The 22,576-nt window shown below is 39.4% G+C and overlaps 1 protein-coding gene across 1 annotated transcript in view; it reads left to right on the forward strand.

Moving 5' to 3' along the window:
* CFAP61 (cilia and flagella associated protein 61) overlaps positions 1–22,576 on the forward strand; it is a gene marked incomplete at its 5' end in the record, with an annotated part of 114,048 nt that overhangs the window by 1,174 nt on the left and 90,298 nt on the right. Inside the window, 8 exons of the mRNA XM_082305627.1 lie at positions 141–291; positions 2,954–3,030; positions 3,968–4,035; positions 5,273–5,399; positions 11,327–11,459; positions 13,478–13,631; positions 18,685–18,776; positions 19,916–20,103. Coding sequence (XP_082161753.1) covers positions 141–291; positions 2,954–3,030; positions 3,968–4,035; positions 5,273–5,399; positions 11,327–11,459; positions 13,478–13,631; positions 18,685–18,776; positions 19,916–20,103 — 990 coding nt within the window. The remainder of the gene's footprint in view (positions 1–140; positions 292–2,953; positions 3,031–3,967; positions 4,036–5,272; positions 5,400–11,326; positions 11,460–13,477; positions 13,632–18,684; positions 18,777–19,915; positions 20,104–22,576) is intronic.

The raw sequence follows: 22,576 nt of genomic DNA on the forward strand, positions 1-22,576 counted from the left end.
GCAATGAAGTTTTATTGAGGCCCGATCCTGGGAGCACTTTTGAACATGGTTAATTTTGCTATTCTAACAGGCTGAATTAAGTCAGTCGCTTTTCTTTGTGTGGTTTCTTCAACTTCTGCAAAATTAAATTGTTTTCACAGAGAAAAATCAAATCTTGCTTTGACACTCTGCAATATGAAGAATGAGGTTATAGCCCATGCTGCCTTTCTGGACTATCCAAATTGGAATGTCACTGATCAGTCTGACTGGGAATCATTCTTACATGAAAACTACATTAACGATAAATGCACCGTAAGTAAATTGTGTGATTGTAGTTGAGTTTTCATTTAAGGCTCAGGTATGAAAAATATGCAGAGGCATCTAACATCTATTTTAAGTAGACTTGAAGCATTCAGGCTGAAAAAAGTGATCATCAGATTCCTTACTAAACCCTCAGGTGCTCAGAAGTTCACGAGTACCTGTGCTTTTGCTGCTACAGTAACTGACGGTAACTGTAAAGATGGCAGTTAGGGAACGCAAGTCCTTTCTTTGCCAGACGTGCAGAACATATCTGATGCGTTGTGCTAGCACTGAGAGCAGTGGGAATCGTAGCTGTCAGCAATATCTTTCATTCAAAGACTTGTCCAGCTCTGGTGTTATCCAGCAGAACATTTACCTGGGAGGTGAAGTCTTTGCTCTAAGGGCCTTCTCACTGTAAGGGAACTGGAATCCTCATTTCTCACCTTTTGGAATAAAGTGTTGCTATTTTAACAGAACCGAATGTAAGTTTAATGGCTTCAGAGAAAGAACAAGGGACAGGGAGTGTACCCCTGCTTGAGGGACTGGGTGGAGGACCATGCTGACATAAGCATCTTGGTTCTGGAGTAAACTTGTTTGGTGCTGGTGTGGAGATTGCTGCGCTCCGTTCTGTGCGGTGCCAGTTTTCCTACAGGCTCCTCGGTCAAGTTTATGAATTCCTGTTAGGAATTACGAACTAGAAATAGGCACTTAGAAGTTCAGGATTCAAATGCTGCCCATCATTCAGTCCAGCTAGGAACTAGATCCCGTGATTGTTGAGAAAAGATGGAAAACGTTAACCATAAACATGCAAAAGCTAGGCAGCACATGCCAGAATAAGGTATTGGCAGTTCTGAAATTATCTCTAGACAGTCTGTTCATCAGTTTTCCGGTGTTGTTCTGGGTGATGTTAAGCGATGGCTTGCAGAAAAACTGACAAATACAGCAATTGTATTTGAAAATGCAGTGTGCCGTTAAAAGAAACAAAATTATTACAGCCAAAGGGAGTATAGAAAAAACCCATGTAATTTTCTTGTAATCTGTTTTCTTTGTCACTTGAACAGTACTTTGTGTACAGGCATATTGCAGGCACAACCACTTCATTCACTGTGCAGCTGCAGCTGCTCCTGTTGGGTTATGCTGTGCTGTCAGCTCTGCAAGCTCTTCCTCAGGCGGCCTGCTTGACGATATCTCTTGCAGCAAAGGTGCAGCTGACTTTGGAGTGCAGGGGCTTACAAAGAGAAAAGACAAAAGAAAAGAGCTTGAGCATGCTAGGAATTACTGCTCATCAACAGGAGCGAAAGGTGCTTTGGAACATGGACAAGGAGAACAACTCTTCTTTTTCTAGAATGGAGATTGTTTTCTAAAATACGTACAGAAGATTCGGTACATGTTTTATGCTTCTGCACTGACAAACCAACTGAACCTATTCTGAGTTGTAACTAGATAAAATATTGTTGTTAACTGCAGGTTAAAGCCCTGCAGATGCGCTTTAGAAAATTGAGATCATCTGAAAATAGAATTTCTTAAAAGTCTAGTTGACAAGGCTTTTTCCTAGAGCACAGAAATTACAAAATAGCTTAAAGGTCTAAATTAGGAGTTGACTTGTGCAGAGTTTAGTGAAGATGCTTTACAGGATTGCCTGGTTACCATCACTATGCAGAAACAGTTACAGGCCAAATCTTGCCTCCTCTTGGACCTCAAGAACAAAACATTCTTTTTTTTTTTTTCCTTTTTCTGTTGCATTTAAAAAAACAAAGAAGTGTTTGTTCTGTTGGGTTTTTTTTTTAGAAATGGCTTTTGATGTTTATTCCTTACAATAACCTAATAACCTGTTGTCTTTGTGCTGGTCCATACACTGCAACCTCTATTAAAATCATTCTTGCTCTAGAGTTGCTGAAATTTATTGCTGAAATTTATTAGCCACGACATTTTAGTTGAATATTAAACTACTCAGAAGACCTCAAGTTTTCCCATTTAAAAGATTTTTTTTTTTGTAGGAATGTTTCACCTACAGGTAGACCTTCATTGACTCAGCACTTGAAATTAATACGCAAGGGAAAACAGCTGAATTAATAGCACTTTCCATTGCAGCACAAGGGTTTTCCTTTGCTAGTGTTTCCCAGGTTAACTGGAGGCATATAGGATAAAGATGTCTCTCAGTCTGCCCTGTTTCTGCCTGGATATTTAAATGTGTCAAATGAGGCAATCTTAAAACTTCCTAATTTTTCTTACTTCTTTTAAGGAAAAAACATTTTAGGAGTGTGAGAAGTATGTGAGCTTGTGTTTGTTTTTTTTAAACCTAGAAAGAATGTCTTTATCAGCCAAATATTAAATTAAATGTTGTTAAGATTTAGTTGTTAATTATTGTGGTTAAATTAAAATGTTCTTAGTCTGGAATTAATACTGTTAAATATGAAACTATGTATGTTGTAGTCAAACAATAGTAAGCTTGAGTGTAAATCAAAAATATTACAGAAGCACAAATCGTGATATGAAAAAAGTCCTTTAATCACATAACTTTATCCATACATGCTTTGAAGTTACTTATCTATGTGAAGCTACTCATTTTGAGTGCAAATCATATATATTGGAAATAAATGTGCATATTAATACTTGGGTTGACTTCATAAATATTAGCTGCATGGTGGTTAGATTTTCATTCTTCATTTTGTAGCCTTTGAACACGTTGTTCATGCATCTTTTTGTGGCGAAAGAAGAATATGCAGCTGGATGTTCCCAAGAAATTGTTAGGTGAGTTCATATATAACTTTCTGTAGGAAAGCATGTGCAGTCTCCTGCCATCATTTGGAGAGGCTATGGAATTTAAAAATGCCTTAAGGTGATCACTGGGACGAAATTAAACAGTCTTGGAAGGTAATAAAACATAACCTTGTATTAATCAAATGTGCGCTGTTGGCTTTGAAACCGAGCTGTTACAGTTCCAAGTACGCTTCCCAAACAGTGTTAAGGTTTAGCTGTTATCTTTGCTGTGGCTTTCCACAGAAATAGTACGGCATTGCAAGGCAGATTGATTTTTCTTCTTCCTAAATTTCCACTTGTAAAAATCAAAGCGCATGACTGAGCAGGAAGCTTAAAAAGCTGTAGATGCTTCTGGAATATGCTTGTTCCCGGGTAATCTATTGATAATTAGCTACAGATTATATGGTAAGGCTGCGAACGATACAGTACAAGCAGCACATTACTGTGTTAGCTCAGGACTCAAATACAACCATTGCTCCGGTTATTTGGTATACTCGGAATCTACTTACATAAACAGTGAATTGCACTTGGTGCTGTTGCTGTTGAATTTACATTAACTTTGTCATGTCAAGCCAGCTCATCCAGATGCCAGGTCAGAGATCTGCCAGCAGGGATCTGGCATCTTTAATTTTTTCACCACTGGGGAACTGATATAAAAAGGAGGACGTTTGAAATCTAAGGATTAGGAAATTAAGAGAGAAATAAGGTAGGGAAAAAAAAAACCACAGTAAAAAATGCCCAGATGAATTTCATATGATCTTATTTGTCATAAATAAAATGTTTTAATTTTTGAGCCATATGGATGGACTCATGAAGGAAGATTAGATTAGAGACACTGGAGAAAAAAATTTATATATCAGACTAGCTGCTGTATCTGACTGATGGGTGTAATGATGAAAGACTGAATACAGTTATGTTATTTGTCCAGGACAGCTTTTATCACAGTACCAGAACTGCAGTTTATACTTCTCTTCATACCAGCTGATGAGAATTTAGGTAAGAATTTAATACTATTTTATTCTTAAAATAATGAGAACAATCTCAAATCTCATTATCATTAAGATGCACTGTGGTGGTGGGCTTTTTTGTGTGTTGTTTTTTTTTTTTTTTTGATATTGAGAACAGTTCTCACTTTCTAAACATGGAGAAAACACAATCTTAAAGTATCCTCTAATGGACATACCTTGTGAAAAAGGCTTACATGGTTACATGTTCGCTCCAGCAGTCCATTCAGCAGTCTGTCCGTTTCCTGCAGTCTTTAAATTTGCCAGAAACAGACAGGGCTTCAAACAGGAGTAAAGATCTCGGAAATAAATTCCTCCAACTTTTGTGAAGATTTCTGGCTGAATCGAGTCAAGAGACTGAAATCAGTGCTTGTACTTTGGGAGACAGTGACTAATAGGTCACTTGGCACATGTATGTTTATATTCACAAGCACACACATACATGAATTCATGCATGTCAGCCAGGCATCGTGCCCTTACATCAGAGCCAGTCACATCAGGTACCTTCTCTTATTTAGCCGAGGGAGTACGAGATGGGGAGAGGACACTTTGGTGAGGGTCAGAAGGGGTGCTGGAGACACGGAAGGAAATGAGGATTACCTCTTTTAGAGCAGAGGTACCAAGATGGAGAATGCACATCGTAATCAGAGAACAGTATCTGACTTGGAACTTCAGTCCTGAATTCGGACTAATAAACCAAGCAGCTACTTAATGACTGATTTTTGGCTGGAACGTTCCTTGAAATGAATTGGAACCTTTTCTGATATGCCAATTTCTAGACATCTGAGTTCCAAGTCATGTTAAAACACTCTGTAATGCTGTGTCAACTACAGAAAACAGTACCTGAATAAGGGCTTCTGTCAAACCTACCCTAGCACCAAATGTCAGCTTCCCTTCAGCATCACGAGTCCTGACAAAGATTCTCCAGTGGCATGTAGTGTTGGTTATGACTAGTATTTCTATAGGAATTTGATCCTACCAATTTCTGATTGCTTTGAAGCTTATTCAGGTTTGGGGTGCTGGATTAATTAACAATCCAATAACAATTCTTTCACGTGTTTATACTACAGTCATCTCAGTTTTGTTGCTTAACTTAAAAGACTTGGAGCATTATGCCATCTGTGGTTTAAGTTCAAAACTCCATTTTCCGCAAACAGTTTTGCTGATAATTTAAAAACTTACATAATGAAGTTTCTCTGTTGTTCCTAACAGTTCTTTGTCATTCACAGGGCCAGACATGGGAAACGTCTTTGAAAAGATGATGACCGTTCCATGTTCAGTAGTGGATACAAACTTTACCTTGCTTGTGTGCCCCAGACATCGGTATCACCCACGGCTGTATGTTCGCAAAGCAAGGTAATGCAGTTTCTCCCTTCTACTTCCATGAGCAGATCCGTCTGGGTTAATTTGAAGAATTTTCTTTTTTGGTTTACAGCAGCAGTATCTTAGTTAAACTGCTATGATTTTCCTTGATAAGCTAATTAAGTAGTTTTATGATTATGCTGTTTTTATTCTACTTCATCACAAGATCAATTGTATTTTTTGTAAAACTAGGTTGCTATCTAGAAAGAATACAGTTTTTTCAGTGATGTTTATTCTGTGAATCTGCTGGCTTAGTTGCATTGCTGCGTATTTTGGTGAGTGCGTGTAGTTTTCAGTTATTTTGGAGCATATTCCAACTTATTTTTAATTTTCTCTTGTTATGCCATATTCTGACCAGTTGAGCAAAGTCTAAATAGGAGGGCCTATTACCTAGAAGAATTAAATAAGAGCAGAGAATCCCTAGTTCCAGTAGTCTTTCAGACACAGAGAGTAATCCTTGTTCATCTTTTGTACAGTTTTTTCTGCATAAGCGCTTCATACATTCACTCTCAGTGTTTCAGGGAAGCAGGCCTCCTCAGCGTTGCTGAGAGAGCTTAAGCAAATAATGGGGTAACCCTTTCCCTTCCATCATGTCATCTGTTTCAGTGGACGCAGTTTGGAGCAAAGACTGCGTGATATGCTCGCGCAATGTGCCTTTAACGCAGCCTTGCTCTTGTTTTCAAGTCATAAATATCATTTAAAAAGTTAGACTCTGAATTCTTTTTTTCCTCTCTGCTCAGCTGCCTGCAGCGTGCACCGGGCGCAGATGCGGGTTTCTCTGCCAGCCTTGCCTACTGATGCCTACCTGTATATTGACTGTTACCACCCTGTTTTTTCCTGCCATTTGGATTCTGCTGCCTGCGCCAAATCACAGCTTTCTGTGTAAAGAGTTTCTGACCCAATGGGGTCTTATGTTGTTCCGTGTAGATTGCTGGACCATATATGCTGTCGTTGCTGCGTAGGTGCTTCCCTGTAGCGTGGCTGAAATGTCACTAGTATTGCGTTTTGGTTCACTTGTTTCCCTCTTCACAGTGGGAAGAGTGCATGTAGGGTAATGTTTTATAAAGGAATCGTTTTATTTGATCCTGATTCGTTCTGGAGTTGCTTTTGTTCTAAATGTAAGTGTTGCTGTGTGGTTACGTAGCAGGATTATGATGAAATTAGCATTTCTGGCCCTTGTAGTGGAAACTGAAGTTAAGGGACAAGCGTGTGCCTGGGATGCTACATCATACAATGCTGATGCGTGTGTGGTTCGTATCGACCGGTGCTAACAGATGGTAATGCCGCGTTAGGCATATCCCTCTCCTGGTAAATCCCCACCTGTTTGTTCATGGGTTAATTCATGCTGACATCTCGGACTGGATTCTGACAGAAGCCTGCCTCTCAGGGAGATGTTTTACACATATTTAATTTTGCCAAATAGGCCTGTAACAAATCTGCAGATTGTGCTTTTTATCCTATAGTTTTAGTCAATGTTTGCGATGTCCTGTTGCTTGACTCTTGAGCATTTTAAGAAAAAGGACTGAGGCCTGACCTTGACCACTTCACACCATCCTGCTATAGGTCTGGGTATTCCAATATGTTACAAAATTATTTGCATGCTAACTTGATCTACAATATTTAGGCTTTTTATGAGTATTTCCTTCGAGTTGTCTGCCATCTATCACTATGTGAGTGAACCTTAATACTGAGAAGTTATCAGCAGGTGAATTACTTCCTGAGGACTTAAAGGTTTTCCATATGTCTTGATTCCAACTATTATGTTTCTTTTTTATTTAATTTGATTCAATTCTTTCTTTTGATGGCCATTGGATATTATCAATAGAAATATTTTCGACACAACTAGAAATGTCACATAAGCCATACCAATATTCCACATAAGAGATGCCATCTTGCCTGGGATTTCTGTAGTTTGTTATGAATAATAAAATTATTTACTTTAGTTTATTTGGGGTTTTTTATTATTGGAAAACTAATGAGGAAACTTTTTTCTTAAATTACACAGTATCTGGTGATATAAAATTAATATTGTCTATCAAGAGATTCTCTGAGTAAGTTAAATTATGTTTGCAGTAGATGCTTTGCCTTTCCTTTTCCTCTGTATTCACCTTTGTGCTTCACTGGCATCCATAGTAACGTTCAGTGGAGCCCTTTGGAGACTTAGCTATGAAAGCTGTCCCCAGCCACCTGCCTAGCAACATGTTCTGGGTCAATGATAGGAGATTAGGGTAATCTCTGTTCCCTCTCCCCTTGCTTCTAGAGGGGGGAAAAAAGAAGCTGTAAACTGATGCTTTGCTTAACCATTAATTTTGAAGTTATTCTCCATCTGACCTTTATAATGTGAAATAAGTCTCGAGTGTGCCAGAACATAGTCCACTGAGCTTTTATATTTAAGTTACTTGCTGATATCTCATCTTTAGATCCTGTCATTTGTCGTTTTGTACCATATATGTAAGAGCTCACAAATCTGCAGCTCTGTGCAATGCCTTTATTGTGCTTGCTCTCGCAGCCTAGGAATTTTGTAGTATTTCTATTAAAAATCTGTGGTGTTTTGTTGTTTTGGTTTGGTTGGGGTTTTTTGGTGTTTTTTTTTTAAGACTATGGTGCTAGTGGAGGATTGCAGAAATCAAAACTAGTTCTGTTCCTACAGTTTCTAGCATGCAGGGAGATGAGCGGGCTTACGCGGAGCCCCGTTGGCTATCGCGAGGTCAGTCTCTCTGCGTACCGCGAGCCGACAGAATTGCCACCCGCATCTTGGTGCGTGGCCTTGGGTCACCTGGTGTTTTGCAGAGCAGAATGCTGTAAGGGACTTGGAGCAATCAGCAAAACATTCTGTTTGGAGATGGTGTGTGTGTATTATCTACCCCAGCCAAACATCAGGTTTCAGTTAGTGTACGGTCTTATTCCTTTGCCCCTAAATTGGTTTGGTTTGTTTGAGGTTTCATAACAGGTTATCAGATTTGCTATACTAATTAATTGTGTTGAAGTAGTGAAGTTCTGGTAATAGAAAACCTTACTGCAGCTTTTCCCTTGAGATACTGCCTGTGAAGAAGAAGAAAATTACTATTTTGGTTTCAGATATAAAGAATGTGAATTACTATAAATTTTTACAGGGTTTCATTGTTCTTGGAACTTCATTTTAGATGCATCTTTTGAATTACTTCTACAGATAAGTGACAGTATGTTCTACTTTCCATACTTTTTTCTTTTTGTGTATAATTTATTACAACAAAGACTCTGACTTAAACAGTGAAAATGAATGAAAAAGTGTGGGGCCTGGAAATCTGTCACCCCTGGCAGCTGTTTTCAGCTGGGCAGCAATGATATTCATCTCTACTGGTTTCTCAAGCCGCTGGGCCGCCTCGGGGTGGAGGGGTCTTCAAGGCCCCATCTCCGGGCTGTGCCAAGCAAGGGAGGGCGAGCTTTCGGACAGATGGCCCCGGAGTAAAAAAGCAGAAACGACGTCAAAATAAAAGGGGTCACCGGCCCCTAGCAGAAAGGTAATCTTACTCAGAAGGTCGCATTCGTTCTGGTGTGTGGGAGTAGCAAACACCATCTAGGTACCACCTCAGTTGCCCTTCAGTCTTATGCTAGAGTCAGTCAGTACTTAGAAACTCAGACCGTGTTTGATAAAATTAGAAATGACTTTTTTTGGCCCAGTTGTGTTAACTTTAAGGCTTCTTCCAAATCCAGGAACATGTAAAGAGAATAACTTTGTTCTTCTGACTTGCTGCATATGCAGAACTATGATTTCTAAATTACAGGTACAGGTATTTAGATACAGGCGCATAGAAACTTGAGCATAGGAGCCTGGAGGAAAACACAAGTTTTCCTAAAACTGAGGGAAATGGTAATAATTGTTCCTGGTAATTATCTTCAGAAACACGTTTCTACAATATGTAGCACTTTTAAAGAAAAGAGAACTATTTAAAAACACTTTTCTCCTGACATGTTATTTTAGGGAGACGCAGAAAGGGACGCCCCAGCCGCAGGCTGACGACGGCGCGGGGTACGGCATCGGCGCGGCTGCAGCCAGGCTGTGCCGGGTCAGTCGCAGCGCGGGGAGCGTCAGGGCGCTGCGTTACCGCCTCACAACCGCCGTGGTCCTGCCCGCTGCCGGGCTCCCCAGGCGGCCAACGGAGGGCGGGAACCCCTCGGCCTCTCGGGGAGCCCGGCTCCCTGCGCTGCTGGGCCGGGGGCCCGCGGGCCGCCCGCCGCCCGCCGCCGCTAGAGGTCAGTGGAGGCCCGCGGGCGGCGCGGCAGCCGCTCCCAGCGCGGCTGAGGGGCTGCGGCCCCGCGGCGCAGCAGCCGCACGCCCGCCCGCTCTTTAAACGGCCGGCGGCGGCTGTGCCTGAGGGGAGAGCGTCCAAAGGCCGCCGAAAAGGGGCGGGCTCGCAGCGCTGGGCGTCTTATAGCCGGGACGGTGCCCGCTGCAGCGAGGGGCGCAGGGCGGGCGGTGGGCTCCCGCCGCCTCTCCCAGGGCGGCTCTCTGTCACGGGGGGTCTCCTGGGCGCTCCGTAGCTGAAGGAAGCAACCTGTTGTTTGAAAGGAGCCGATTGTGGCGGTCTCCGTTTCTTTCAATAAGCATAAATGTATTCCTGTGTTTGAAGTGCATCGCTTACTCTTCTTGATTTAATTCCTTTACCCTGCGGGGCTCGTCTTTCTCCTCGTGTGTTTGCGTGTGCGATCACTGAGATAACCGAAGCACGTTCAGTAGCAGTCTGCTTACGGCCCTGAGGAGAAAGGGTTTTCTTCACTCCACAGTCCGGTAGTAAGAGTCATTCCTTCTGACGGCCCATCGCAGCCCCGCTTCTCTCACCACTTTTTTAGTTGCAGAATTGTTGGTTGGATCACTTAATTCTTGCATTTTTCAGATAGATAGATAAAAAAAGTGATTTCATCTTATTGAAAGCAGTTCTGTGTTAGAGCTGGTTTGCCATTGGCCTTTACGCCACGGTCACAGCACATATGACTAATGAATTCCTTCGTTGCCTTGGTAAAAGCACTGAAACTTCTTGTTAAGACTTACATTGATCCTGGTTAAGAATTAATGTTGTTTTTTTTAAAGTGGTTTAATGGGAAAGAGTCTCTGTTGCCTATTTAAATAAAAATCTGTGCAGTATGGGGCCCACGTGAGCCTCACACTGCAACTTGGACTGACTGGGAGTCGGCTCGGGCAGCTCTTGCGCCGGCAGCGCGGAGAAGAGACCGGAGCAGCCGAGGCAGCGAAAGCCTCGGTGCGGCAGGTTCCCACCTGTGCGGAAAGCCTCTCCCGAGGCAGAGGGACGGAGTAATTACACTGCGGCCTTTGTATCTTTTTCAATGGTGGAGCATTAACTTGACCTTACAAAGGCATAATGGCTCGATTTCTGCCAGGTGACTCCCACACTGCTGTGTGTAATAACAGTAATCTAGCCAATACTCAGCACTGTTTCTCCCATACAGGAAGGCATGATTTTCTTTTTTTTTTTTTTAAAGAACTGATTTTCTAAATTGCACTGGTGTTGCTTTTTGAGATCTCTGCCAACTCTAACCAACTGATGATTGGGCTCACTGAGTATAATTATTTTAAATGAGGCCTAAAGCCCAGGTCCACCTGGCCTGAGATGCCTTAGGCAAGAGAATTTTGAACTGGGCTGCCCTTATATTTTGTTAGGGAAAGATAAGCATCTCCATTGGGCAATCCAGATCTTAGGTGGGTTGTGCTGGCTTTTGGAAGTGGTTCTGGCTTTCCTCTGGTGCTGAGGCTCCCAGCTTAGTGTGTGCTGGGGATGTGTCCTAGGTGAAAGTATTTATATGTGGGTGAAGACTTTGGATCAAGTGTTTGTAATATTTGTCCATATGTTAACGGAGTAGGACAGAAATATCAGGACCTATTAATGGCAGACCTTTAGGACATTACCTGATCTCTCTTTTTGTAGGTTGGAAGATTGTGATGATCTCACGCCAATCTGGACACGTCAGAGTGAGACTGTGAAAGAAACCTATAGTGAATATTTCCTTGCTGATCTCATAGAATGTCAAGATGAAGAAAATCAGGCGGCTGTTTGTGAGGTCAGTCTGCCATGAGCTCTGGTTTTGTCTGATCATAACATTAGTGATGTCACGTGTGAGTGACAGCTCACACTGCAGCTCAGTGAATAAAAAGAACAAGCTCACTTTTAGGAAGGTAGAATTCATTATCTGCACACACATGGTGCCCTTCGCCACGTATTTTGTGTCCTTCCTTTCTTTAGGAGTGATATTTCCTGCTAAGTAAATGAAACAGTAATTCCCAGTAATTGTGTAGATTCTTTTCAAGTAATTGGAATAGACCATCTTGAAGAAACCATGTTGCCATTTTAGACATTTGCATTATAGATGACTGGTTTTCATTCCTGGTGAAAATTAATACTGCATGTGAAAACTAGTAGCCAGTTAAAAATGCTGTAGATTTTTTTTTTTTTCCATCTCCTGGCTCAGGCAGTCAGATTTTTGCTGAATTGAAGACAGACACCCAGGAATTAATTTAAATAAGAAAGAGGTGGTAATAGTTATCCTGCTGAAAATTCCTGTTAATATTTTCATGTGTTAGTAATTGTGTGTGGTCTTGTAAGCTGATAGGCAACATAACCTACTTAATACCCGAAGTCTGCTTTCTATAGCAAATGATTTCATAAAACCTTAACATGTAATCACTACCATTGGAAGCCAAATGGGAAACAATAAACCATTAGTGTAATAGCACATTACAAACGGCTATCTTTATAAATAATACATTTCAATTGTACATTTATAGCTCAATATGATACCAGCAAAAGGTGTTTCAGGCCCTCGTAGTTTATACTTGCTGCTGCTGCTGCAGATTGGAAAGACACCTCCATGCGAACCAAGATAGATGCCAATTTTCCCTGCAGAGAATGAAGCTGGCAACCCCTTTTTGCACATATGGTAGATGGATTGGTTAATCAGCCTCTGCTGAGCCTTGGGCCTAAAATTACATAGCAGCCAGACAACTGCAGCGACCCAGCTTTTGTTCAGTTACGCAAACAAGGCAAACAAACAATCACTTGTTGTTTGAGGGGAAAGAAAATTAAACTTTATTTTTTTTATTTTTATTGGAGTGCTGATGGCCTGATAAAACAGCTATACAAATCCAGTGGTTGAGTTTTTATTATGTTTATAAACGAGGCTTTCATTATGTGTATTAAGGAAAAAAAAAAATATTTTCATTATGTGTTTCACCAGAAAGTTGCATATAGTACTAAAAATTGAAGAGCTTCCTTCTTGTAGACTTGTCTTAGCTTAAAGCCAAAATACCTCCAGCATGCTAATTCTCATTTTTCAGAGGGTATTTCCTTCTGAAGACTGCAACTTTCTGGAAACTCTGAGTAATAGTCAAACATACAGAGTAACGTGCCATTTCAGCATTGCAAGGATCTTGTCATTTTCATACTTGCTAGAGCATTTTTTTTTTTAAGACTAGTGCTTAGATTTTTTTTTTTCAGAACTTGAAAATATTTAGCACTTATAATTGCTGCAAATAATACATACCATATACTGTATTAGATACTGTTTATATGCAATACAATTGCTTTCTCGAATTAATAATTTTCATAGGAAAATATACTCTTCAATTTGAGCACAATTTTATTTACAAAGCAGTGTCTAGTAATTACTCAACCATTACGGCTAGCTAAATCCAGATTTTACTTTACCTGTACTTTAAAGAAAAATTACACGTTTTTGGAGGTATGTACTTAAAAGGTTTGGTTTTTTTTATTTACTGTAACAAATGTTTTATTGAAACAATATGTCATTATTTGGTCCATATATATAATTCTAATGCTCCTACAAGTCATAGCTAACAAAAGAATTATAACATGTAATATAGATGGCCTAATACACATATTACAAAGGGAAAAAAAGATTTTTGCTGAAATAGTTCCTTTATACTTTTCTATTACGCACAGCCAGAGATGGAACACTATCTCTTATGTTTCAGCAATTTTTTTTGTTCAATTTTTTGTGTCCTGACCTAAAATCATGTGCTCAACTCTTACGTATGTGTGACGTTGCTTTTTATATTTCAGGATGGTGACACTGCAGTAGGATTCATGAGCTTATGTGCTCAAGTAAATGTTCCCTTGCTTCAAGAGTGTTTTGACTTAGGGCCTTTCCATGGACTCTGTAAACCACATCCTGAAGATATTCTCAAAATGCCACAGAAGCCAAGCCTTCAAGAAGGTATCTATATTCTAAAATGCTAGATAGATTCAAGGTGCATTTATTTCCAGCTTCTGAGTAGGTTTTGCAAAAGGTTGGGAAGAGGTTTTCTGGCAAGAAAACACTAATTAATGTATCTGTTTTGGAGATGGTTGCCTGGTGTTTTTTAATTCAGGAGAGAAATTTTGGTAGCCCTGTCTCTGGCTCAGGAGTGATTGTTGTTTGTGGGGAGCTGGTCTATACCAGGTATGGGATAAACCTACGTTTCAAGTTTCGGAAAGCTAACCCATCAGGTGTATTTTCTGTCAGTTAGCTACAGTTGTACTATTAATTGAAGATTTTGATTTTGAAATCTGGTTCTAATGTCTGTCAGTAGCTAAGCAGCTGGTTAGCTGTGACTGTTATGTTGTCCCATTGACTTGTGTCATCTTATTTTATTGTGGTCCAACTTCTGCTCTCTTTGCTTTTTGTTTGCAGTCTTCTAGGTAACGAGATTTTGGGAACTCGGGGACTGTCTCTTTATTTTTATATTGGACAACATACAACAACGCATCTACAAGCCACCTTACTGCAAGTGATAAAAAACAGTAACATGAATGTGTCACCTGTTTGTAGAACAGAAGTGTCATGTAAATGATTTACAGTTGTCATCTTTATTTTTCAGTGTCAAAGGGCTTTTTGTGCAGAAGGGCAACATTTTGCTATCTACTAATTATCAGTAGTAGAATTAAAAAAACACCATTAGGTTGTTACGTATCTGCTTGTCTGAACAGAAAGCAGCAGGCAAAAAAGGCGACTAGGGAGCTACAGAGCAGTCACCAGCTGGTATCTCGGAGCTGGCAGTCGCGGAGCAGAAAAGGGAACGAAAAAGTCTTATAGCTGCTCCTATGGACTTCCCCTCCCCTGCAAAGGAGCATCTTGCAAATGAGAGAGGAAGGAAGCCAGCTGTCTCCTCCTCTATCATTCTGTGCTCCTGGAGCTGCAGGAGTGCTATTTCAAAATAGGTGACGGACATATGTAGAAACATGAATGAGACTGAGGGAGGAAGAGAGATCACTCCCTGAGTGATCCCTGAGTCTCTTCTGAGAACTAGCTGGAACACAGTCCTGGGCAGTCTGCTCTGGGTGACCCTGCTTGAGCAAAGGGCTTGGACGAGGTGGCCACCAGCGGTCCCTTCCAACCCTAACCATTCTGTGACTGTCACCTGATTCCGGTAAAACCCTTAGACACTTCGGTGTGCTTTCCTTGTCCAGGGACTGCAAGCTGTAGGCCTGTGTTTTGTGGCAAATTCTGTGCTGCTGAGCCTTTGACTGAGTATGTGGTTATAGGTTTTAACAATACAGCTGTACACGTCTTTTTAACATTGAGGAAATCTGATACTTGTTCTAAATGTGAAAACTGAGCAGAAACAACTGTTCTATTCGTGTTCTTATGACTGTTGATTCTAGCATCTGAGTGCTTTTCGGAAACTTATTAAGCAACATGGTTAGCCGTCTGACATGTTCATCTCTCTTTTTCCTCTCCATTTAAAAACTGTTATTTTTGATGGTTGATACTAGTTTGCAATCTTGTGTGTCTCCTTCAAATAAGATTTTTAAAAGTAGCAGCATTCCTCTAAAAGCAGTAGTATCCCTCTACTTGGAATGACGAGGGCAGCTCTGGGGAAAGAGAGAATTATTTGTAGACTTTTTCAGATAGCTTGAGCACAAATCACTGACGGTTGCAGACAGAGATTCCTGGGAAGGAACTTATAAGCTAAGAGCCTGACTCTGATACTATTCCTAGAGAGAAAGAGCCACTAGAAATTTAATAGTAAAATTAGAGCTGCTCATGGCTGTACACTGCTCAGGAATATTAAGTCTGTTATCACTGAATAATAATTGAAATTATTATTGTAGCTTTGCACATCTTGGAATATAAACAAGCAACTATAATACTTTGAAGTCCTGGTTGTCCTGAAACATTATGTGTTGTTGTTTATACTTGCCCAGTATGGTCAAAAAGAGAGAGAGGAAACTAAAAGCTGTAGTCGTTGAATTTCAGAGAAAGAAAAAAAAAAGAGGGGAAAAAAATCAAATGTATACTATTACTCTAATTTCTAGTACCAGTTCAATAAGGCATTAGCTTGTCACAAGTTAGAGAAGTTTGTTACGGTTTATTGAAAAAGATATGCTTTATGTGATAGATATTTGATAAACAGCTTTTCTTTTTACTGCTTGTTACACATTTGACTTATGACTATAAACAAAAGTCCATATTTTCCAAACAGTTTGAATTAAAAGCCCTTTCCCTCTGAATAATTTGTGTTTCATTATTACATGAGATGTGACTCAACATTAATTTCAGTATCCATTCATGAAAACTTCCAGGAAAAGCAGTAATGTTTCGGGTTTTGTTGTGGTGGGGTTTTTTTGTTTTGTTTTTTAATTAAGAAAGAAAATAAAAACGCCCATTCTTTTAATGAAGTTTATAGTAAAAAAAAAAAAAAAAAAAAAAAAAAAAAAAAAACCAACCAACTCATAAGCACAGTTCCCCTCCTCTATGAATTTTTCATTTTATTAAAAGTGTAATTTGAAAAGGGAATTCTCTTATTTGTTTTTTGGGGGGGTGTGTGTAAATGTGGAGTCCATATAAGAGTTGCATCCCATTAGTCCATTGTTAAGCCTTTCCAATATAATGGCCAATCTATATCCTTGGAATTTATTATAATGTCAGTCACATAGTTTATTATATTGCATAACACACGCATGATTATGAGAGTGCTGTTTTAATGATTGCACCATTTCTGCAGGCTACTGTATTGGAAATTTGCTGCCAGATTGTCCCTTGATGCGAAGGCAGTGCAGGTTCACTAGGCACCTTACATCAATAGAGAATGTGGACTTTCTTTTAATGAATTCGAAGGCTGAGCATTTAAAATGCAAGGTGCATTCCTTTGTAGAGTAATTTTATGTTCCCACATAAAAAAAAAAAAAATCCTGTAATAAGGATATTTTTTCAAGCACTTTAGCTTGTAAGTAGAGACCACAGGTTGATAGTATTTTTCCTTTCAAAATGTAATACTGAATAATAGTGAAAGAGTATACAAAAATCTGTCCTTAACACAATATTGATATGCCACTTACGTTTCGGGGTAATTACAGTAATTTGGTTGTTACTCTATATGGTGTCACGAATTAGTAGCTAGCAAACATTATGATGCAGTGGGAATGATTCAAGGGCTTTTCATCAGGCGTCATGGTGAACTGGCTTCTTGATCCTGCTGACTGTTACCTCTGCTAACAACCCGCAATCACTGAATTATTTTAATTTTCTTTGTGTTCCATACTTCATTTAGTGCAACAATATTTATGTTCTTCCCAGTCACTTGTGTACAGCTTATATGTAAACAGTGATGCAGCTACGTTTGACAGTAGTGGATGGTGGAGCCATTAAGGGATTTCATTTTAGTATAAAGTCAGAAACAACGTATCAATATTTACATGACAACAAGAGACTTGTATTAATTAACTTCTGACACCTGCAAGGCTGCTTATAATGAGAAATGTGGCTGGGTTAATCAAGATGACATTTGATCATTTCTCTGAAGTCTCACATCTGTGATACCCCTGGAGAAACCATGATTTCTAACCCCTGTGTTTCTTCTTGCCCTGCACATTGTATCTGCATTCTTCTGTACTAACAGAGAAACAGATTTTCAGATAACAGATTTCTAAAAATACTTCTGGCTAAATTATTTTAAACCCTTGAGGTATTTTTTTTTTTAAAAAAAAAAAAGCTCATTAATGGATGAAGAAATGCTTGTGTTGGTGAATGTGGCTTAGATGCGTTTCCCAAGGTAAAGTTCGGAGAGAGGAGTGAAGAATTCTGTTGTGCTGGGTTTTCTGAAGTTGTTTTTTCTTCCTCCTGGAGCTCAGAAACTTTGACTTCCTTGTGTTACTGGAGCTGTCAAATGCAAGGGAGTCCTGGCCTGATGTGTTTTCTGCAGCAGCGATACCTAAGCCTCAAGAGTTTATTAGTTAAAGCTTATTTTCAGGCTTTATTTTTAAATATGAAAAACAAACTGTGAACATATCTGTAAAACTAGGGAGGTGACAACTTAATGAATGGCAGAACTATTGAAGATATGTTCAGGGGCTAAAAATACAGCAGCTGACACTTTGCTTTAGTAATTTTGGTGGTTATTTGGGGTAATATGTAGGATTCGCTAGTATGCTGTGTGTGTATATGTGTGTATATATATATAAAAGTATATATATAGCATTGTGCATGTATGTATCATGGCAGTCAGTGTTTAAATATTGATTCACCAGATGGCTACAAGTAATTTCATCCTATCACCTTAGTTACCTGTTTGCCCACAAAAATATTATTACTCAGGTGGGAATGAACTAGACTAGAATGTTACCGTAATGTTGCTGCGGATGGTAGGATGATCTGTCAGGGGGAGACTCTTAGATCAGGGGAAGAGGAGGAAATAGACAAACTGACAAAAATTGATGAAAGAGCAATCACCCTTTATAAGAAGTAAAACAGGGTTTAGAGAGCTAGTTAGGTTTAGCAGCTGAGAAGGGAATTTAAATCCCTGTTTCTTGTCCCTGCTTGCACCAGTAAGTAAGGGTTCTGGCCTGACTAGGATTTATGCTGAATTTCAGTTCTGTGAGGAGAACTGATCTGAGAATCAAGAGCCCTTGCCTATGGTCATCAGAAGACAAGCTAGCAACAGGCACAGGGTTTAAGATACCAGTCAATACGCTAATAACTCATTTTTTTCTCTTCAGATAAGGTAAAAATTTATTACATATAATACATGAGTTAGGAGTTGCTTCCAAACTGTGTCTTGTTCAATTCTTATTTTATAACCAATTCTCTGATTTTTGCCTTGAGATCAAATAGTCTAATGAAGTTCTAGCCAAGTGACTATAGGAGGGTCTATTTTAACTGTGGTTGTTAAAAATAAATAAAATAAACCTTTCAATAGAGGTAGTCTGGCACACTCTTTAGTTATGCTGTGTTTCTGAGGGTTAAGCTCGCATTTTTAAGCCTGATGCATCTATTCTTTTTCATTACTCAGGTGAAGATAAAAGCAACCAAACAAGTCAAGAAACAGAGTCTGTTTCATCTCAAAACTTTGAACATATTCATGATCACGGTGCAGCTGTGCAGGTAATACCGCTGTACACAGCAATGCTGATAACTTTAAAAGCTAATTTGAAACAAAAGTTACTAGGACAAGCAATGCTTATCATTTCCACTCTTGCACTGTCCTCTGCATGGGCCCACACTTGTATCTGCTGTTGTGCACAGATCAGAAGCTGTTCTAGCTAGGATCTGGATGGAGGTGGTTATAGATATTAATCGGATGAGTTTTCCCATCCAGTTCCACATGAACAGCCAGACAGCACGGGCGTGGGAATAAAGTGGCACTGAGAGGAGAAAAAGGATGGGGGCCTGCCTGTTTGTGCAGGTCTGCTGCCAAGTAAAGGCATGTGGAAGCCCAGCTTCAAGTGGGCTCCTCTGCAGATGTGGAGAGGGCATTCCCCTAACAGACAGGGCAAGAGTCGTCTCACTCCAGAGATCTGCGAGTCCTGAGATTTTGACTTGCCTGTGTTACCGAGCTAAAAATCAGCTCCTGATGGAAAGCTACCAAAGCTGAAAGCAGCAATATAGCTTCAGTTTTCCCCTGTAATTTGTAGAAGTTAAAGGGCACATCTTTTATCTCTGCCGCTTCTGTTGAGTGAAGCTTGACTTGATAAAAGAGCGTTGCTATGAAATGTGTTGGTGCGGCAAAAATCAGCAGAGAATTTATCCCGAGAAACTTTAAATGGTTGCATCTGTCTCTAGTCTCTCTCTTGGTGCTGTATCAAAGCCACTGTGGCTTTCTTTCCATTATTTTTCATTTCCATTTTGACAATATCCTCTGCATTAATCCCATTTTCTTTAACATAACATGTTTTTAACTTTCATATATTTTCAATATACATCCGAAAACAAAGTTTTTATATAGAAATATTTCTGAAAGGTAAATATTTTATTGCCTCACAAAGGGATTCTAATGGTAACTATTAGTTTGTGAATATATTGCTTTTCAGCAAGAATGTATGTATTTTTAAAGGCCACTTTTATCTAGTGTTTCAGAAACAGGTAGATATCATAGTAAAAATACCTCCTTGAACTTCTGTATTTGTCAGAATGTGTGTCTGCTTGGAATGCTATAAGATAGGAGTGATGCAAGACCTTTTAATTAAAAAATGAAAATATTTTCTGAAATGTTCTAAGTGATCGTTTGTCTGTTGTTATTGCAGAAAGATGGAGCCATTACAGTTTCCCATACTGATCTGCTGTTAGGTGATGTCAGAGGCAAAGATGTCAAAGGCTCAGCAACACCCCTCCTTGAGACTGAAGAAAAAGATGCTTTTCATCCAGTGTACAGAGGAGCTTCAAATGCTTTCTGTATCCGTCTGTTTTTTATTGATGAGAAGTATGAAACTAGGTAAGTATGGATGAATAGTTACTGCTTTCCTAATTGTAATGACAACTTTCAATGTTACATTTTTAGGACAAATCTGAAAGTGACAGCACCTGCTGTATTTAGGTTGGATTTTTTTCTGACTTCTTTTTCACTTCTTTTACCTTCACTAATAACTTGCTGAAATTTTCAGCCTCCAGCTGCAACTTTCCATCTCTGGTAGGACTGTGTGGACAAAGTTAAGAATTTATTTTTGTTGGAAAACTGCTAGTTGAAATTGCGGAAGAAGGCTACTTCTTCCTCTGAAGAAACATTAATTCCAAAGCTGGCTAACTCTGAAAAGAGCTAGATGTTACGGTACTGGTCACCTCTGCTCATGGGGCAATAAAGCTGTTTTAAACTCTGCAGGTAACTTTTCTCATTGAGAGAATGGATTCAGTTTTCTAGAATCCACTGCAGTAGGGGGAAGACAAAAGCCTTTTATTTTAAAATGATTGCTGCTGCTGACCTTGAACTCTTAGATTCTGGTGGAGTAGAATACATCTATAAATCTGGTTTAGACATTTTTTTCCCAAATTTCTCTGCACCCTTAAAGAGAGAACCTATACTCAACCACATCAGCAAAAGCCCCTCCAGGAACATTGGCCTTTTCTGATCATAAGTGAGCCCTGCTCTTGCTTATAGATCCTAGAAAGAAAGATAAAATATGTACATACTTACAAAAAGTAGACAGAAGGAGGCTGAGCACACCCAAGGTCTTCCACACTTTAAAATACATGCAATTTCTAGAGACAGAAGGTATCAGTAGCAAGGACTTCCTAAATTATGGGTTTGACAACTGTAGTACCATTTGAAAAAAACATCTTTCTACTTGTAGTAGTAGTTGTTGCTAACTGATAACATCTGAACTTACCTGGCTTAAAGGAAATTTAGGAATAAACTTAATTAAGAAGAAAAATCATAACTCCTTGAAAACTAGTTCTATTTATTAAGCTGTTTTGTGATTAAGGAGAGGGCCTACCCAAAGGGATTAAACACTGAATCTGCTAGAAATGCAAATATCCTAAGTTACCAAAGCAAAGCAAACACATAGCCTTCTTGGTACATATTTACCGAGTAATATAGCTCGAATTCATTAGGAAGAGAGAGAAATGTAGTGCAGAAGTCTGTGGTGTACTTAGAAACACTGGTCAATGTACATACGATAAAAAAATGACACTGCAGAGAGTCCGTTCCAGAATGGTTAATTTAAAGACAATCTATTCTAAAATAAAATTCAAGCAAGATAATTATTCTAGAACAAAATAACTTTATTTTAAAATAATACTGAGGTGAGGGACTTGCTCAGGAATGACTCCATTATACTGAAATAGCAGTTCAAAGCAGTGATTTGTAACTAAGTTGGGAAATAACCTCTCTGTAGACTAGTTGAGTTCTCTGCTCGTAGCATCTTGCTTCAGGTAAGGATCTGTCGCTTTTTTGCCCTCTTCTGACATTCTGCCCTTCGTATGCGCCGTTGTTGTTTCTGTTCAAGATATGTTCACAGTCTTTATTGTTGAACACTGCGGTCCCATCCTTTTTTCCCTGGAGAAGTCTCTGGAATAGTTTGGATTCCAAGATGGGTATCTGTGAAGAAGATAGCATTCCTTTCTGAAGACTTCTCCTAAGATTAACACTCATGCAAGATCCTCTCCTCAGAGCTGAGGAATCTGTAAATCTTGGTGTTTTCACATATTTTGCTTGTATGGTTCCTTAGCGTGCATTTGCTTGATCCACTTGTTTGTAAAAGAAACACTAGAAAAGCAACTATGTCTGAAAGGATGGCATGAGGTAGTCCTGCCTGTATCTCGGAATCTTGTCCCGAAGGAGTTACTGCTGACCCTGCACAGCACGAATCCAGAGATGACAGTTTGGTTGAAGCATAGGTATGATTGCATCTTAGCCCTCAAGGGAAGCTTACTGCTGGGGAATTTGTGTTACCCAGTAAGCTTGCTAAATGTTTCCGTCTCTTAAATCTAGAGCTGTTACGTGGCTTATTAGTGCATTGAAAGTGAAATGCGAAGGAACTAAACTGCTGGTTTATCAGCAGGTATTTGATACCTTTTTAAGCCCCCTGAAAAATCTCTTGCCTCTGTTCTTGTGTTCCTTGCTGCAAGAAGGTACTGGATACCAGAGAACAGAAAACTACATTGCAATGGCGTTTTCCTTTCCCATGTTTAGCTATTCTATTAACTAGTCATAGTTACGTATTATATAGGTGAATATATAATACCCCAATCCAGATCTGTATTTATAGCTTTTTTAAGTTTTCATTTGATCATAGATATTCTAATTAGAAACTATTTCTCTTTTCATTCAGTAATATTATTGGTGAAGTAATTAAAGGGAACTCTATTACAGGTCTGGCAGGAGGAGGGGTTTTATCAGTATTTTTAGGTAATATATATCTGTATTGAATTTCTCCAAAAGACACATTTTGTACAGTGGAAAAATATTT

The sequence above is a fragment of the Platalea leucorodia genome, assembly GCF_965183815.1.
Source record: "Platalea leucorodia genome assembly, chromosome: 3".
Lineage (NCBI taxonomy): Eukaryota > Metazoa > Chordata > Aves > Pelecaniformes > Threskiornithidae > Platalea > Platalea leucorodia.